The sequence below is a fragment of the Phodopus roborovskii genome, unplaced genomic scaffold, assembly GCF_943737965.1.
Source record: "Phodopus roborovskii unplaced genomic scaffold, PHOROB, whole genome shotgun sequence".
Classification (NCBI taxonomy): domain Eukaryota; kingdom Metazoa; phylum Chordata; class Mammalia; order Rodentia; family Cricetidae; genus Phodopus; species Phodopus roborovskii.
The window spans coordinates 76,178-97,249 of NW_026126390.1; the positions used below are offsets into that span (position 1 = coordinate 76,178).

Sequence of the window (21,072 nt, forward strand, 5' to 3'; positions counted from 1 at the left end):
AGAATAAACTATTACTTGAATCAGAACTGAAGTGGGCTATTTTTATGAATAGAATTTCAAACCATATTATTTATTTAGCTGATGATGTTCTAATAAACTCTTAAAAGTTATAATGAATCTCCCACACCATGCACTTAAATATTAGCAAGAGGTTATTCACATTAATTCTTTCCCTGTCAAAACCTGAGAAGCAATGTAGGCAAGAACACAAAGCATTCCATTGCTTTATTAACGACAATGCTCACTGATCTGTGAATAACCTGGAAAAAGAATGAAGATTATTGAGTTACTTTACCCATCTATCCATCCATCACTACAGAACAGGTTTCAAAATGATGGATTATCTCACCACCCTGCTGTTTATCCCACACAACATTCTCTCCTCTAGGGAGAAACACACAAACAATCGTGCAAATATAACCATGCATACCCTACTTCTATGACAATACAAATGAGTAACTAGAAAGAAAACTGTCTTAAAATAATATACAACTGATTCTGACAATTAGGTATGTCACTATGTTTATCTACCAGAATTCTAGAGATTATACTAATTCTTAAACTATAGCTCCTTAATTTTCCAGGCAGTTTTTTTCTAAATTATCTATTCTACATCGTTCTTATAATTTGATGAGAATAATTCTCAACTGAATGCATCTCAGTAGGCTTTATCATCTGTGCACTGTAGATACTGGATATCATAAAGACTTTTTATGGTACTCAGAACGTCTGCTAAACTCTTTTGGTGAACAAATACACATATTATTTAGATAAAATTAGGCACGCAATTTCAAAGTATCCTGAATTTCTAAACTCTAATCGAATGATGAAAGACTGGATTTGAAGTCATTATTCAGGAACTTGACAAATTTCTATCCAGGCTTTCATTATTTTTATTTTAAACTGAGATTTGCTTTTTAATTTTAAGTTCATGGTACAAGTGAAAATCAAATAATAATTATAATCATGTATATTCTTTTAGATTTATAGCTAAACAGATAAAGGGGAAAATATAGCAAAATGTTCAATGTGATATGGATAATGGGTTACAGAAGCCAGGCACTGTAGTACATGATTACAATCCCACTCCTTGAGACACTCTGACAGAAGCAGAACTAAGACTTTGAGATCAGCTTTGGCTACACAGAGTTCAAGACAGGTCTGTGCTACATAGTAAAAGCCTTTATCATAAAACCCAAAAATGTAATGGATTTGATTTTTTTTCCTTCCTTGCCTATTTATTTTTTGGGGTGCTGCCTATTTATTTTTTGGGGTGCTGGTAATAGAACCCAAAAACATGTATAAGAACTACCATGTAGCCACAACCAGAGCCTTCAAATTCTTATAATAAGTAATGCTTTCGCTAACGTTTTTGAAAATTTTTTTCCAAATGAAATTGTTTCTTATATAATAAAGACCATCCATATTTGGTATAAAATGCTAGTACTACCATAGGGCAATGATTAAGTTATACTGTGTACATCATATATTAGGTTATTTCATCATTTAAAATTTAATGTACACACACACACAGAAACACACACACACAGACACATAGCCATGTATACATGGCTGTCACTCTCTCTCTCTCTCTTTCTCTCTCTCTCTCTCTCTCTCTCTCTCTCTCTCTCTCTCTCACACACACACACACACACATATGGCTGTCTGTACAAGCATAGAATAGGTGAGAAAATATATACTCAAACTTGATAGTTTATAATACAAGTAGAATGCAAGGATGGAGAATGGGGCTTGTATTTCTTTATGAATTTATGAGTGTATGCTCTTTTGTACCTTCAGGATTTCCCCCTAAATATAAAGACCTTGTATTGCTGAATAATTCATGTTCTAGTGGGTATTCAGACTCTCCTACAGTATAAAGGAACTCTTGTTTTGCCGACTGAAAAGCTAAGGTATGCCAGTTTCTTCTGCTTTTAAAGAAAATTTACATTGTTACAGATTATAGAATCAAAACACTATAAAATGGTTTTGAGAAACTTTTTTGTCTCACGCTTTCAATATTTAATTACTGTAGGGACTCATTAGACAGAGTGCTCACTTTGTTGCATTACTATGCTACTCACAAAATTTAATACACCCTAAATTGCATGATTTGCCTAATTGCAACATCCAACAATGTCAACTCTTAAAATGGATATTGTCTTCTACAAGTTAGTGGGGAAAGGTAGTGACATTTACTGGGTAGAGATCAAGCATATTATTGAGTCTTCTGCAATACAAAAGAGAGTCCTTCTGCAAACAGAAAAGAGTCATTCTAACATCAATGTCTATAACTGTGAAGCTGAAAAACTATTCTACAAGACATGTTAAAACTATGTGTTAGACATTAAATTGAATCACAATAAATTGCAAGCAGGTTCAGAACAATGATTGTTCTTAATTCAGAGAAATCTAATATTTTAGTTGTTTTATTTTAAATAGGGGAGTTAGCAACAGTCTATTAAGTTCATCAAGACACTTCTTATACTGATATAAATGTATATACTGTATAATTTTGCACTACATATATAAGGTTCTAAATATAAATTTTTAATTAAATGGACAGATATCTGGACAGATATCAAGTCAATTCTATAGCAAATATTTCTTTACATTTTTTGCTAACTTTTATTTACCTCAATGTAATCAATTTTTGTTAACTATAGTGGAAATAAGACAGCAATTCCACAGATAGCAGTGGTTCCTGGGTCAGCAAGAAAAGCAAGACCTGGGAATTGGACAGAAATGCAAACTATCATGACCAATTCCAGTTCCACAAACCTGAAACTCTGGATATAGGTCAGTAATTTGTGTGTTAATTTCTGAATACTTGAGGAGCAATATCCTAATATTTCATTCATATGCAGGCTCTGTGGTCACATATAAAATCAGCCTAGCTTACACTTGTTCATATTTAGTGGATGGTTACTATGTAGTAAACATAATCTGGATTGAAGCATGCCTGTACCATTTTCTAGTATAGTTTTTGAAGGAGACCATACAGCTAACAAAACCCAAACTACTTACTGATATTTAACTTTTTGTGGAAAAATTATTACTAATTTATATAACTAAATCTGACTTTCTAATTCTGCCTCATATTCACTGTGCCATTCTATAAATCCAGTAGCAGTGACCACCAATAATCACAGTAACAACAATGCTAACAGCAAATATTTCCATAATACATGAGTACACAGTACTGTGACAACTTTCTAGAAATTAAGCATTGTAATACATACGGTAAGATAGATTTCACTATTATCCTCAAAAACAACAGAAACAGCAAGATGCTAGATATATGCTTAAATATGCATACCAAGTAAATAACAGGGCCATCATTTGACCTTGTAAGTCTCTGTAACTGTTGTTCACTATAATTATTTCTTGCTCACATGTCTAGGGCATAAGTGGTCATTTGTATCCAATTGGAATAAATACATTAAAATTACTGTTCCAGTAACTATGTTGTTACTTGGAATATGTTTTCCAAGTTTACTGTCTCTGAGCCACATCATATATCTTATAGATCCCTAAAGCATTCTTATAATTCACTCCTTGGGACTTCTTGCTTTCATAACCTCTTAACAAATATTAATTAAATAAAACTAATAACAGTGGCTCAATTGTTTTAAATCATAGCTGCTTATGAAAATATAAAGATACTATGGCTATTTTATATAAAACTCACATGTATAATATTTCATACATATATATTCCAGGGATTAATGTACTATAGATTAAGAAGCTTTGTCATATCCCCCTTTTTCAGAAAAAAGGTATTTTAATTGTATGCTTCAAGAGCCATAAGGAATGCATATTACACAATCTAATTCTAGCCTCAATATCCTTTTACTTTAATCTTCCTCGTTTGTAAAACAAGAAAACCAGTGAAAACAATTTCTGTGAACATTCCCCCAGGTCTATTATTTCTAAAATTATAGTTTGTTTTTTATATAAAAGATTTAAGGACTTTCTGATAAAGGAAAAAAAATACAAAGCTTGTCATTGGCAATAACAATAAGGCAGATATCAAAAACCCATATTTCATTCTTTCTGACTTATTATGCAATTGAATTGAATACACACACACTCACTCACTCACACACACAAACACAGACACACACATATATGTGTGTGTGTTCAGTTTCTCAAAAGTATATTTAAGACTTGCCCCTGATTCTCAGATACATTTATCCAAATTAACAAATGACTCTTATGATTCTAAAAAATTCTCTGGAGGGAGAGGGAACTGGGATCGACATGTAAAATAATATATTAAACTAAAAAAAAAAAAATTGCTTTGACTCCAAAATTTAAGTTGAAGGACAAGTTACTGGGGGAAAGGATTTCTATTTTTGTTTCCACAGAAAATGAAAAGATGTGGATTCTTTCCAGATTAATGTGGTTTGATCACACCAGACCGCCTGAAACAGAGTACAAGCTGATCCTACATTCAAAACAGCTGGACAAAACAGCCCTACAGACTACAGCCAGGATATCTGAATCTTCTTTGAATCCCCCAAGACAGCACCCTTACCAGCAGGAAGTAGTTTGAAAAGAACGACACCCAAATTCCCAAATATTGTGTATAAATGTTTGTTTTCATTTAATTGGACTGTTATAAAAAATTAAATTAAAAAAAATTTCTCTGGAGAAAAAAAAAGTCTTGATTATAAATGAATGAACTAAGTAGATTCCTTTGGCCTGAAAGGTATTTTCTACAAAACTTTAAGAAAAATATATAGAGCATTCTAAGAGATGGTGGAAGCAGTATTATCCCTTGTTCACAAAAGGACTTTGGGAGCACATTCCCTTAACCTAGAGGCAGGAGGGAGGGCCTAGTCTCTAATGCAAATGACTTGAGAGATTTAGATAACCCCTCCTGGAAGGCATCACCCTCCCTGTGGAGTTGGGGGTGGGGTGGGAGGGTGGAAGAGAAGAACAGAGGGAGGGAGAGGGAACAGGGATTGGTATGTAAAATAAAAGTAAATAAATTTAAAAAAGAAAGAAAGGAAGGAACAATGGAAGGGAGAGAGGGAGAAAGAAAGAGCCAATGGTTATAACAAAATCAAAGCAGCACCTGCATGCCCCATTTGGAGTAGAGTTCTAAAATCAATAACTGAACACATCCAATGGAAGATTCCCCTTCTTTTCCATTCTTGTTGCTCCAATATTCTTAAATGATGTGGTTAATGATGTACACATCCATTCATATATTTTGTACATTTGGGTATTGCTCGTGCTCTATTTTAAAAATCATTTAATTTAGAAATAAGCTTAGAGCCTATAATTTCCAGCAATTCAGGGGACTTTCCTTACATAGTATATTGCAATTATTTTATTTTTTACATAAAACAGGCAAGAAAACATTGACAGTGATAATTTACTTGATTGTGCATGGTTACACATACACACATACACATCTATGTGTTTATACACATATGCTAAAACTGAACCATTCCTGTTGTTCATCTTTAAATAGTTTTCCAAACTGGAAGGATAAAGTAAGATGAAATATAGGCCACTAAAGCACAAAAGACTAAATTAATGGGTAAAGTAAATGATAAAAACTCTATTATTTCTGTTTTGCCCTCAAACAAAACTCTTTGGGCAGTCCCACTCTACTTAGAAATATGCAAAATCTGTTTGCTCATACTGGTGAGAGGGCTCAACTGGTAAAGCCACTTGCTGCCAAGCATGATGCACATGAATTGATTGATCCCTGGAACTGCACAATGGAAGGAAAGAAAGAATACTTGTAAACTGTTCTTTGCCATCTACCTACACACTGTGTGACTTGTACAGTGCTCACTTGAGTGTGCACACACACATACACATGCCCACATGAACAAATGAATAAATCAAATAAATTAAAATTTGTTTGTTCCCACTGTGCTGCTCCATTTCTCAGATTATAAAAACATGACACTATATAAAAATCAATTCTGAAAAAGAAAGTAGTTCTAAAATGTATTGTGTCACCAACTACACAGATGGCAGTAATAAATTCCTAAAGTTAGGGGCAGAAAAAGAACTTTTGTTTGGAAAATAAACTATGTTTTTAAAAAATCTATACTGCACACATATTCTGTCCTGTGTGACAAAAAAAAAAAAAAAAAAACATATTAACCAGCTGAAACACAGTAAACAATATTGTAAGGCTCTCTAGACTAATAAAATACATAGGTTTCGATGACTTTCTTTCCAATATGGTCCCAATTATATACCCTGACATATTAATGTTTACTAGGTACCAAAATAAATAAGCTTCATTTTCTTTGCTAAAAAAAAATCTACCTATTTAAAATGATAAAAGCCTCAAAAGGCATTTATTCATGGAAGTTATCTATAGTAGTTAAAATGTTATACTGCTTACACAGAATTCATTTAGGATGCAAGGATATGACTTACAAATGTCTTTGAATCCTTCACATAAATATGCATGCACACCATTTATAACAGTAGCCTTGATGAGAACATGCTGTAACTGGCTGTGAGAAATGCTTAAGAGGCTTATATTAAAACAGAATACAGAATGGTGGTTAGAAATCACAGAACAGGTGACACCTTATTCTGATAACCTGGTGATAAAAAGCGTAGTCTATGATGTATAGATAGTGGTAGTGTTAGTACTTTAGGATATAAACAGATCAATATTTACATGAAATTATAGTGCATTATGCAGTAAATCCAATAAAAACTTTAAAAAGTGTCCCTAAGCCAAGTAAATGCATTTTTACTGTAATTCAGTATCATGTAAATAAAATACACCAAGAACTCAGAGTTGCATTAATTATCAAAGAACTAGTTAAAAGTTTAATATAACAGTTCAAATATTACAGGGAGGGGTTTGTTGTTTCTAGTATAAATTTCATGGTACCATTTCTTGACAGAACACTTCAAATTGTAGAATATCAAGGATATTTATACATCAAAGTTGAACCATAGGCATAGGCTCTGTAGACAAGGCTGGCCTTGTACTCACAAATCCACCTGATTCTGCCTCCTGAGTGCTGGGATTAAAGGCATGCACCACCAACTCCCAGCTTACTTCCATTGTTATCAAATATTTAGGAAATATAAATGTGAGATTGCACACTTCCAATGATACTTTGTAATGTATACTATAACAAAACCATCTGTTCACACCAAATGAAAGCAAATTTTACATGAAAGAATTCTTACTGCACTCCTGAGATTGAAGGAAAGCAAATGCCCATGATAAATACCTCATCCTCTGAAATATGTGCATGAACACAATACAAAACTAGAGCTAAAATTACAGCTTTGAGCAATAAACACTTCAACAAAAAAATTGTGTTCAAAAGCTTTGTGCCAGTATCATCATGGTAGAGCTATAGACTGGGTTCCATAACTAAGTAGAGGTCTTGGAAAGGAACTACTAACACCTCAAGTTTGTAGTGCCTTGTTGACAAAAGCAAGTAACTCCAGAAATACAAAGTACCTAAAATTCTGAGTGACTAAATCAAAGAAAAGCACTACAAGAGGAAATAAAATACTAATTTGAATCTGAAGAATTAATGCATGACAATAATTAACCATATGAATGAATTAATACATACATACATACATATATACATATATGTATATGTATATACTTTTCCATAAGAATGGAAAAGTCTATCTTCTGAGAGAGCTTACACACATGTGGAGGATATGCATATACTCAAGCATACACAGACACTTATAACTTAAAAAAACCCAACAAATGTTTTATAAGAAAGACAATGTAATAAAAATGTAGCCCATCAAAAACATTATCTTAAAAAGAAAAAAAAAAAAACTTCAAAGAGATACAACTTACAAAGAAAGCACAAATTAGGCTGTTTGCAAAATTTTTAAGAGCAAAAATGAGATATAAATAATAGAATTAACATTATTAACAGGCAGAGATCCGCCTATCTCTGCAGATCCACTTGGAGTTCCTGCAGGCAAGATCCTTGACCCCCAAATCCGGGCCCCTGCCAAAGAATGAGGTCTCAGCTTGAGAGCACCAGTTTCCAGTGAGATCCCACTACCCTGCAAAACCTTCTCAAGTTCTAGCCCAGCCCTCGTCCTCTTCTGCCTGCTATTGGCCAGAGGTGAGTCTGGGCCCAATCGGGGCTGCCTGTCCCCTTCAACCTCTTTTCCCCCTCCCCCCGCCTGAACTCCCTGGATTGGCCCCTGATCCTGCTGCTCCTGTCTCCAGTCCCCTTTGAGAGCACCCTTGGAGCTCTGATACACCCCCACCCATCCCAACCTCCAGCCTACCCCCCCCTACCCTGTGCCCTACCCCACCTACGGTCCTGCTGCTCTGGTTGAGCACTGGGAGCCAACAGTCCACCCTACTTCGGAGACCTCTCGGAGCAACTCCAAACAAAGGAGACCTGACTATCCACATGGGACCACCTGTAATTTCCACCAGCTTGGTCCCTGACCCCGCCTCCAGTCCTCTGCTGGAGTCCCAGGCCCCTCCCAGAGATCCGCCTATCTCTGCTGGTCCACTTGGAGTTCCTGCAGGCCAGATCCTTGACCCCCAAATCCGGGCCCCTGCCAAAGAACAAGGTCACAGCTGGAGAGCGCCAGTTTCCAGTGAGATCCCACTACCCTGCAAAACCTTCTCAAGTTCCAGTCCAGGCCTCGTCCTCTTCTGCCGGCTATTGGCCAGAGAGAAGGCTCCTAGAGAGCTTGGACCACACAGAGATACAGACATTGAATCTTTGATCCACATAAGCCCATCTGGGAAGGACCATAGAGAGAGGGAAGAGACACCACCAACACCTACAGGAAGAAACTATGGGAAGAAGGCAATACAAGAGAACACCTAACAACAGAAAGACAAACATGACACCACCAGAATCTAGGGAATCTACACCAACTAGAATGGAACACAACAACAAAGCAGAGGAAGCAGAAGGGTACGACTTAAAAATCACCATCATAAAAATGATAGAGGCCCTCAAAGAAGATATGAGAAAATCCCTTAAAGAAATAGAGGAAAAAACAAACAAAAAAGTGGAAGAAATGAACAAATTCCTTAAGGAAAGTACAGAAAGCCAAGAAAAAACAATTAACCAGGTGAAGGAAACGGTTCAAGATTTGAAAACCGAAATTGAGAAAATAAAGGCAACACAAATGGAAGGAAAGCTGGAAATTGAAAAGCTGGGCAAAAATCGGAAACCACGGACACAAGCATAACCAATAGAATTCAAGAGATGGAAGAGAGAATCTCAGGCGCAGAAGATAAACTAGAAGAAATAGATTCATCGACCAAAGAAAACCATAAATCCAACAAATCCTTAACACACAATATCCAGGAAATGTGGGACACCATGAAAAGGCCAAACCTAAGAATAATAGGCATAGAGGAAGGTGAGGAAGCCCAGCTCAAAGGTGCTGAAAACATATTCAACAAAATCATCGAGGAAAACTTTCCAAATCTGAAGAAGGACATGCCCATGAAAGTACAAGAAGCATACCGAACCCCAAATAGGCTGGACCAAAGAAAAAAAGACCCCTCGACATATAATAATCAAAACACCTAGCATACAGAATAAAGAAAAAATATTAAGAGCAGCGAAGGAAAAAGGACAGGTAACATATAAAGGCAGACCTATCAAAATTACACCTGACTTCTCCATGGAAACCCTCAAGGCCAGAAGGTCCTGGATAGATGTTCTAAAAGTATTAAGAGAACACGGATGCCAGCCTAGGCTACTATATCCAGCAAAACTCTCAGTCAATATAGATGGAGAGAACAAGATATTCAATGACAAAACCAGATTTTCCAAATATGTATCTACAAATCCAGCCCTACAGAAAATATTGGAAGGAAAATTCCAACCCAAGGAAGGTAACTACGCCCACAAAAATGTAGGCAACAGATAATCCAACTACACCAGAAACCTAGGGTGAAGCAGAACAAATACATTCACAATACCACTGCCAACAACAAACCTAAATCAAACAACCATCAACAATCAATGGTCCTTACTCACCCTCAACATTAATGGTTTTAACTCACCTATAAAAAGACACAGATTAACAGAATGGATACGAAGACAGAATCCATCCTTCTGCTGCATACAAGAAACACATCTTAGCTCCAAAGATAGACATTACCTCAGGGTAAAGGGTTGGGAAAAGATTTTCCAATCAAATGGAAATAAGAAGCAAGCAGGCGTAGCTATCCTAATATCTAACAAGCTAGACTTCAAACCAAAACTAGTCAAAAGAGATGAAGACGGTCATTTCATATTCATCTCAGGAGAAATCCATCAACACAAAGTCTCAATTCTGAACATCTATGCCCCTAATACAAAGCCACCCACATTCGTAAAAGAAACACTACTAAAACTCAAAGCTCATATAAAACCTCACACACTTATAGTGGGAGACTTCAATACACCACTCTCAACACTAGACAGGACCACAAATCAGAAACTCAACAAAGAAACAAAAGAATTAACAGAAGTTATGTCTCAACTGGGGCTAACAGACATCTATAGAACATTCCATCCAAAGACAAAAGAATATACCTTCGTCTCTGCTCCACATGGAACCTTCTCTAAAATCGACCACATACTAGGAGACATAACAAACCTCAACAGATACAAGAGAATAGAAATAGTCCCCTGTATCTTATCGGACTACCATGCTTTAAAATTGGAATTCAACAACAATACAAATAGCAGAAAACCTGCAAACTCATGGAAACTTAACAATGTGCAATTGCACCACTCCTGGGTCAAAGAAGAAATAAAGAAAGAAATTAAAGACTTTCTAATATTCAACGAGAATGAGGATACAACATATCCCGAACTTATGGGACACCTTGAAAGCAGTGCTACGAGGGAAGTTCATTGCACTAAGTGCCCATATGAAGAAAACAGAGGATAGTCACATAAATGAATTAACAGCGCAACTGAAAGCCTTAGAACAGAGAGAAGCGAATTCACCCCGCAGGAGCAGACGCCAGGAAATAATCAACTTGAGGGCTGAAATCAACAAAATAGAAACCAGGAAAACAATACAAAAAATCAATGCAACAAAGAGTTGGTTTTTTGAGAAAATCAACAAGATTGATAAACCTTTATCCAAATTAACGAAAAAGCAGAGACAGAACATGCAAATTAACAAAATCAGAAACGAAATGGGGAACATAACAACAGACACAGAGGAAATCCAGACAATTTTCAGGTCATACTTCGAAAATCTGTATTCCACAAAAATTGAAAATTCAAAGGAAATGGACAAGTTTCGGGATAACTATCACTTACCAAAATTAAATCAAGAACAGACAAACAACTTAAATAGACCTATAACCCGAAATGAAATAGAAGCAGTCATCGAAAGCCTTCCAACGAAAAAAAGTCCAGGGCCAGATGGATTCAGTGCAGAATTCTACCAGACATTCAAGGAAGAACTAATACCACTACTCCTCAAACTGTTCCACAAGATAGAAACAGAAGGTTTATTGCCAATCTCTTTTTATGAGGCCACAATAACTTTGATACCCAAACCTCACAAAGACACAACTAAGAAAGAAAACTACAGACCAATATCCCTGATGAACATCGATGCAAAAATACTCAATAAAATAATGGCAAACCGAATTCAAAAATACATCAGAGAAATCATCCACCATGATCAAGTAGGCTTCATACCTGGATTGCAGGTATGGTTTAACATACGAAAATCTATCAACGTGATCCACCATATAAACAAACTGAAAAAGAAAAACCATATGATTATCTCCCTAGATGCAGAAAAAGCCTTCGATAAAATTCAACACCCTTTCATGATAAAGGTATTAGAGAGGTCAGGGATAACAGGAACATACCTAAACATAATAAGAGCAATATACAGCAAACCAACTGCCAACATCAAACTGAATGGAGAGAAACTTAAGCCAATTCCTCTAAAATCAGGAACAAGACAAGGCTGTCCTCTCTCTCCATATCTCTTCAATATCGTACTAGAAGTTCTAGCTAATGCTATAAGACAACAAAAGGAGATCAAGGGCATCCAAATTGGAAAGGAAGAAGTCAAACTGTCTCTATTTGCAGATGATATGATAGTTTACATAAGCGACCCAATAAACTCTACCAGGGAACTCCTACAGCTGATAAACACCTTCAGCAAACTAGCAGGATACAAGATAAACTCAAAAAAATCAGTAGCCCTATTTTTTTCAGACGACAAAGAGGCAGAGAAAGAAATCAGAGAAACATCACCCTTTACAATAGCCACAAGCAACATAAAGTATCTTGGTGTAACGCTTACCAAACAAGTAAAAGATCTATATAATAAGAACTTTGTGACTCTAAAGAAAGAAATTAAAGAAGATACCAGAAAATGGAAAGACCTCCCATGCTCTTGGATAGGTAGGATAAACATAGTAAAAATGGCAATCTTACCAAAAGCAATCTACAGATTCAATGCAATCCCCATTAAAATCCCACCACAATTCTTCACCGACCTTGAAAGGATAATAATCAACTTTATATGGAAAAACAAAAGACCCAGGATAGCCAAAACAACCCTATACAATAAAAGAACATCAGGAGGCATCACCATTCCTGACTTTAAGCTCTACTACAGAGCTATAGTTCTGAAAACAGCCTGGTATTGGCATAAAAATAGACAGGTAGACCAATGGAATCGAATTGAAAATCCTGATATTAATCCACGCACCTATGAACACCTGATTTTCGACAAAACAGCTAAAATTATACAATGGGGCAAAGACAGCATCTTCAACAAATGGTGCTGGCACAATTGGATGAGGGTGTGTAGAAGACTGCAGATAGACCCATGTCTGTCGCCATGCACAAAACTCAAGTCCAAATGGATCAAAGACCTCAACATCAATCCAGCCACATTGAACCTCTTAGAAGAGAAAGTAGGAGGTACCCTTGAACAAATTGGTATAGGAGACCGCTTCTTGAACATAACTCCAGGGGCACAGACACTGAAAGAAACAATTAATAAATGGGACCTCTTCAAACTTAGAAGCTTCTGTAAGGCAAAGGACACAGTTGACAAGACCAAACGGCAGCCCACTGACTGGGAAAAGATTTTCACTAAGCCTATATCCGACAAAGGGCTGATCTCCAAAATATACAAAGAACTCAAGAAACTAGTCAACAAAACACCAAATAACCCTATTAAAAAATGGGGTACAGAACTGAAGAAAGAATTCTCAATGGAGGAAATCAAAAAGGCTGAAAGACACTTAAGAAAATGCTCCACATCCTTAGCTATCAGGGAAATGCAAATCAAAACAACTTTGAGATACCATCTTACCCCTGCCAGAATGGCTAAAATTAGAAACACTAGTGATGACTTATGTTGGAGAGGATGTGGAGAAAGTAGAACACTCCTCCACTGCTGGTGGGAATGCAAACTCATACAGCCACTTTGGAGATCAGTATGGCGGTTCCTCAGGAAAATGGGAATTAGTTTACCATAGGACCCGGCAATCCCCCTCTTAGGCATATACCCAAAGGATTCACATCAATGCAGCAAAGACATCTGTTCAACTATGTTCATAGCAGCACTATTTGTAATAGCAAGAACCTGGAAGCAACCTAGATGCCCTTCAATTGAAGAATGGTTAATGAAGATGTGGCACATCTACACAATGGAATACTACTCTGCAGAAAAAAATAATGGTATCTTGAAATTCGCAGGCAAGTGGATGGCACTTGAAGAAACCATCCTGAATGAGGTAACCCAGTCACAAAAAGAGGAACACAGTATGTACTCACTCATATATGGATTTTAGACCTAGATCAAATGATCACCAGCCTATAATTCACATCACCAGAGGAACTAGGATACAAGTTGTATTCTAAGAGATTCATATAAAGTCCCTCACAGAACTGGGAAGGGACAAGTCCCCCAGACCTCAGGTATAGTGGGGGAGGACAGCTAATGGAGAGAGAAGTAGGAGAAAATGAGAGGGAGGAGAGGAAGGCATGTGCGACCAGGAGGATTGAGCCTGGTTAGGAATGGAAAATAGGAAAGAGAGAGAGAGACAGAGACAGAGAGAGAGAGAACATAAAAGAGGGAGCCAATATTGGTTTGAAGATAAAGTTGAACACAAAGAAAGGTAGAGGGAACTACAAGACTGCTCCCAACTAACAATCTCAGCTTCCGTGGAAAGGCTATCATAAATGCCCTTCCCGGAGAGTGAGATCAACAACTAACTTCTCCATGGAGTCCTCAACTAATGCCTGTTGAAAACAGGAGCAAACACTCATACATAAACACTGAGTCAAACTAGAACCCAGAAGCAGATGGAGAGGACAAGACCATGCGGTAGAAGTACATAGAGACAGCTTACCTGAACAAGGAGGAGCTATGGGCCACTAGACTGATAGCTGGGAAGCCAACAGGGGACTGACTCCGGACCCCCCTGAATATGGGTCTCAGCCAGAAGGTCTGAGCAGTCTAAGAGACCTCAGACAGTGGAGCCAGGATGTATCCCTGGTGCACAAAAGGACTTTGCAAACATATCCCCCATGGAGGGATAACTGCCTTATTCTAGAGATAGGAGAGAAGCCCTAGTCCCTACTTCACAGGACCTGTCAGATCTACATGACCCCAACTGGATGGCATTCCCCTACATATTGTATTGTGGTGGGGGGTTGGGAGGGGAGGGGTGTTTAGAGTGCATGGGAGAGGGTAGAGAGGGCAAAAGGGAGGGAAGGAGGGAGGGAGGGCTTGGGGGGAGGGAGGGAGGGAGGGAGAGGGAACTGGGATCGACATGTAAAACAATAAAAAAAAAAAAAAAAAAAAAAAAAACGCTTTGACTCCAAAATTTAAGTTGAAGAACAAGTTACTGGGGAAAAGTATTTCTATTTTGTTTCCACAGAAAATGAAAAGACGTGGATTCCTTCCAGACTAATGTGGTTTGATCACACCAGACCGCCTGAAACAGAGTACAAGCTGATCCTACATTCCAAACAGCTGGACAAAACAGCCTACAGACTACAGCTAGGATATCTGAATCTTCTTCGAATCCCCCAAGACAGCGCCCCTTACCAGCAGGAAGTAGTTTGGAAAGAACGACGCCCAAATTCCCAAATATTGTGTATAAATGTTTGTTTTCATTTAATTGGACTTTGTTATATAAAATTAAATAAAAAATACTCTATATGCATAAAAAAAACATTATTAACAGAATTAACATTAAAAATAGTGAAAAGAACTGCCAACCTCGGTTTGTTTATATTATTGAATTCCACTCAATCAAAAGGTAAAAGAAAGCCAACAGCTATAGTTATTTTCAGATGTAAACAATCTCAGAGGGAACACTGTAAAGGAAAGGAAGGGGTAGACTGCAGCTAACAGGACTCATTCCAGCTAAGTGAAAGTACTAAACACAAACATGACTATGCTAACAGAGCCCCAAACACAGACTCCAAAACACTGAAAAGAAAAAAGGATACAAAGATGTGACAGGTATATAACTACTCAAAACTTATACCTATTCAACTACCAGGCCAAACAGATTATTGAAGAAAAAAATTAAAGACAGCAAAAATCAGCAGATAATTAAAATATTAAAGTGATTAGGAAATGTTGACAAATTTTATGGTTTTAATAAATGTCACAATAAAAATAAAGTAAGCTAAAAAAAATTACAGGGAAAAACTGACAAATCCAGTATCACGATAGGGATTTTCAAACACATCTTTAATATTGATAGACCAACAGGAATAAAATTCAATACAAATAGTTTGAAAATAATAACTTAGGTTTGATTTACTGAAGTCTGAAAACAAATCTCAGAGAGTTCTGTAACTTTCAACCATCTAAATGTTTTTTTAGCAACTACAGATAAATTAAAAAACTTGATGACTATACTAGGTCACAAAGCTTAAAGCATCAATAGCCCCCAAATATTTCTATCTTCATAACAATTAAATTTAAGATTGAGAGCAAAACGGTCCAAGTTAGTTATTCTTAAATACCTCATAATAACTGTTAGTTCAATGAAGGAATCTTAATAGAAATAAAAAATTAGAATTGGAAATAAAATACATGAAAACCAGTAATATATAAAACAACTCATACATATTTTCATAATTTCAAAGTAGATAAAACTGTTAACTGAGTGTGGTGGGACATGCTTCAGAAGCTGAAGGAGGGAGAATGGTGAGTTTGTAGCCAGCGTGAGCTACATGATGAGATATTTTCCACACATACAAAGAGACTAATATAGTTGACTTTTCAAAACATAAAATGTATAATACTACATTTTATTATTTACTATGACAAGATAATAACAAATGTACATTGTAGACGTTGAAAACCCACAGTATTATGTAAAGTTAATATTAACCAAAACTTTACACCTAGACACAGAAACTTTACATGGTACCATTCACAGTGAAGAGCAAAGTAAGCAACACATTGTATTGCTATGATCATTTCATAGCTATTTCATGTTATAATCAGTAACCTCAAATGTCCCATGTATCCATTTAAAGATTTTGAGTGGTATCAAACATCTAAAAAGCAGTTTGCTCTCCAAGAAATTGTGTGTTGCAGTTTAAAATAAACATGATCTTTTCTTACATATTTTTGTCACAAGCAATACACAGAAAATACGCGTTAATCACTACCAGGATTTCGACTTGGGGATTAGTAGATCTAATTTCAAAGACAGGGTTAGCCCCACTAACTAGCCCATTAAATAAGTTTCAAATTCCAGCCTAATAACTGGGAAAGGCCAGGAAGAATACAGAAAAGCTAAATTAAGTCTCCAACAAGCAAGATCACATATGCAGGAAAGAACAGAAATAAACAAAGCATTACCAGAGACAACTTAAACACCAAACTTAATACTTAGAAATCCAATACAGCTCTAAAACTTATCCATAGTTACAATGGTAGTGAACACAGACATGCCAACTTAAAACAGAAGCAATCTATTGACAAAGTTCATAGTCTTCACTACTACGCTATATTACCAGTCAAAAAGCTAAACAGAAATGAAAAGCTTCCTGAATCCAACTATATTAATCATAACAATCTTCTTGTAGCACATAAACACAGACAAAAATACACAAAATTTTGCCTGTGATCTATAATCAGAATACACTTAAGAAACCTGTAACAACATTAAGAAAAGGGCAACAACCTAAAAGGACAAATGGGCAAAAGAGGAGTAAATATTCCCTCAGACTGGAAATCATGGGCAGCCAACAAACAAGAGGTTCAAACTCACAGGGAAATTAGGAAAACTCAAGAATTGAGACACAATGAGTAAAGACTCACCAAACTGTTTAAGTGTAGGGAAATATATAAAGCGAACAGAAATTCCTACATTCTGTTCTCAGGGTGCAACTAATAAAACACTTAATCACAAAAGAAATAACAATATTTTGACAATGAAATGTAAAACACACATACTATGGCTAAAAGTAATCCATTCTTGGCTGGAGATGAATCACTGGTTAAGAGCACTGGCTATTCTTGCAGAGGACCCATGTTTGATTCTCAGCTACCACATGGCAATATATGCCAGCCATCTGTAACTTCAGTTTCAGTAGATCCTACACTCTCTTATGATCTCCAAGGACACAGATATACACATGATATACATATACACATGCAGGAAAAGCACTCATACACATTAAATTATTTAAAAATTCATTATTAGGTATGCAACCTGAAGGAACTCCTTACATGTACCTGTGCATACATAGGTGTCCTACTCTATCATACTTAACCTTATTCCCTTGCAACAGAAGGTGTAGTAGTTTAAATAAGACTAATAGTTGTTGGAGTTGTTTGGGAAGGTTTAGTTGGTGTGGCCTTGCTGGGGAAGTATATTAATACAAGTGGACTTCGAGGTTTAGTCTCATCACACATCAAGTTCATTCTGCTTCCTGCTCCTGCCACCATACATGTTGCTCTGGCTCCCTACCATGATAGGACTCCATTTCCTCTGGAAATGTCAGCCCAAATAAATCCTTCTTTCCGTAAGTTATGATGTTTTGTCACAGCAATAGAAAAATTAAGACAGGGTTTCTCACTACACTGGAGCTAGGTGGCAGAAGCCCTAGAGATCCTCTAGTCTCAGATACCTTCCCCAGAGCCCTAGAGTTACAGGCACACACATGAGTACAACTAGCTTTTTATGAGGGTTCTAATGATATGAACTCAGATCCTAATTCTTGCAAAGCAAGCACTCTATAACTACTGACCTATCTTTCCAGCTCCTATAGAAAGTCTTGAGCACATATATCACAAGAAATACCTGCTAGCTAGACTTATCTCAACTTGACACACAAACTATAGAGTTTATTAGGAAAGGAAGGAGCCTCAATTGAAAAAATGCTACAATATGCTCCATCTGCAAACCTTTTTGTAATTAATGATCAATTGTGGATCATACCATCACTGGCCTGGTGGTCCTGGGCTCTGTAATAAAGTACGATGAATAAGCCATGGGAAGGAAGCCAGTAAGCAGCACCCCCTCCATGGCCTCTGCATGAGCTCCCTGCCTCAGGTTCCTGCCCTATTTGGGATCCTGTCCTGAATTCCTTTTATGGTGTACAATGAGGATTGGGGAAGGGTTTCCTTTTGTCTTTTCAGGAGAATGAGTTCATCTAGCTAAGGAATCTTAAGAATCACAGGACAAATGAGACATCTGAAGAGAAGAGAAAGAACAAATCATCCAGAAAAAAAAAAGTCCCAATAAAGAGTGAATTAGCCTATTACCATACTACATCTCCAGCAGGATACTATTTCATAAAAATCTTCCCAAATGTTTAATTCTGCTTTTTTTTTCTATAGTCATAAAATGGAAATGGTCTTTTTGTATTCCCAGTTCAATTAAAAATTAAAGCTGGCTCCAGGTTGGAATGTGGCTCTTTCCTTCTTTAAACCCAAGCATGTTTGTTAAAGTAAAATCCAAAATCTGTCTCATGTCTGCTCCTGGCAACACCAATCTACTTCAGACATGATGGGCATCAAAAAAAAAAAAAAAAAAAAAGAAAGAAAGGGAAAAACAAAACAAAAAAAAACTACACATTGAGTTTCCTTTCTTTGTGGCAAAAGTTAGCCACTGGGCAAGAAAATGCCTTTGCCTTGACTGCTGACAGTATGTGTCCAAATTGGACAAGCAGGACACAAAAGAAAGTACTGCTGAATTTTGACAAGGTAAGACAGCCCTTCAGCATATGCTATTGCACAGAAAAAGTCTGTCAGATATGCTAGGCCTGTAGGTTGAAGATGGATGCCCCACATGTGCAAAAGAACCTTGGATTACTGTCCAGGCACCCAGCAGTTTGTGTCATTTCTCACATTTTTTTTGGAAATCCCTTGCTTACATTTCCTGCTTATTCAGAAAATTATTTCCTTCTTGGGTCTCTGATGGAGTTGAAGACTTTATAGCTATAGTTACAATTTCCCTTGTTACCAGATTCAGAAAAGAAGTTCACTGAAGGGGTACAAAGTGTATAAGGGTGAGAGACATAAAAAGATAGTTTTGGTAACTCAAGTTAGAACAGAAAGTGAATTAGGTACAATCTTTTGGACTCACAAAGATAGGATAGATATGGAGATATGGAGTATTTTCTCTGAATTTGTCAACTTTTAATGGACTAAACAATTGTTGATGTATTTATTGCATATATATATGCAATAAATATCATATATATATATCCGGTATATAGTTATTGTACACAGTTTTTCTTATATTAGTTAACACCTTTTTTTTCCCTACTTTTTAGGCATAAAAGGGTGTGGTGATGTGTTGTTTATATTCTATCAAATAAAGCTTTCCTGAAGATCAGAGGGTGGAGCTAGCCATTAATTAACCACAGAGGTCTGGAGGTCTGTACAGACAGAGAGGAAGTGATAAGGCTGGGTGGAGATAGAAATATAAGGCAGGAGGGAACAGAACTCTTTTCAGTTGAGGAGTTACCAAGGTAAGAGTTGGTTGTGGCTTCCTGTTTTCTCTCTTTGGTCTTCCAGCATTTGCCCCTATATCTGGCTGCAAGTTTTATTAGTAAGACCAACTGGAAGTTTAAACCAATAAAACCTTTCCTCCTCAAGTTGCTTTAGTCAGGGTGTTTCCATCATAGCAACAGAAACCCTAACTAAAACACATACAGAAGGACATTAATAGAAAATATCAGCGAGAAAAATGGAAAAAGTAGTTCATGGTAATTCACAATTGACTTATCTAACAGTGAGAATTATATTAATATAATAGAATATATAAGAAAAATATAAACATATTATAAATATAAAATAAAAAAATGTGCATATATATGATAACACAGAAACATAATGTTGGATGACAATATAAGTTCAAAAAGGAGGCTAAACTGAATCAATCATTTAGATGGAACCAATAAACATTAAACTGCCTATTAGGATAGAATGTATTATATTTACATATACTCTCTCTTATTAAATTAGTTTAAGGTGGGAGCTTTTATACCTCATCCAGGCCTCAATGTCCTATGTAGCCAAGAGAGGCATTAAACTCCTAACTCAACTCTTCACCTCCCACATGCTAGGAATACGGGGATGCACCACAATGCTCACCTTTGTCTAATTGTCATGTCATTCAAACAACTCTTTTAGAAACCATAAGTCAAACTCACCTGCAAAAACACTGTGGCAGTTCTCCTTGGCCATATAAAGGAAACAGAAATAAGTGTGGTGCCATACCGCTTAAGACAGTGAAGAAAGTTTTTGGTAGCTTTGAGACCATCTACAGTACTGCTTGTAGTCTCTGATGTCATTGCAACTGAATGCAGGACACAAATATTGAAGGTTCCAGTTAGTTTTGAGTTTTTAAATATTCAGAAAATGTAGTTTCCTCATATGCTATGAAAAGAAACAGGAACATTCATTAATTAAAATAAAAATATAATTTATATTTTTACAATAAATCACACACTAATGGCCAAGTCTTTTGAAGGTTTGTAAAACAGGATGCAAGTGGTCCTATTACTAAAGTTTGGATGTACTATTGTTCTGAGGAAAAACATGGAAACGACCTCATTATCCTAAGTAAATTGATGGCATAATTTT

The 21,072-nt window shown here is 36.5% G+C and overlaps 1 protein-coding gene across 1 annotated transcript in view; it reads right to left on the minus strand.

Annotated features, from left to right (window-relative positions):
• The window catches only part of LOC127218710 (rab proteins geranylgeranyltransferase component A 1-like), a gene marked incomplete at its 5' end in the record, with an annotated part of 78,624 nt that extends 57,759 nt beyond the window's left edge, over positions 1–20,865 (minus strand). The window contains 3 exon segments of the mRNA XM_051179713.1: positions 20,640–20,692; positions 20,694–20,827; positions 20,830–20,865. Of these exon segments, the coding sequence (XP_051035670.1) occupies positions 20,640–20,692; positions 20,694–20,827; positions 20,830–20,865 (223 nt within the window).
• Between the last annotated feature and the right edge of the window lie 207 nt (positions 20,866–21,072).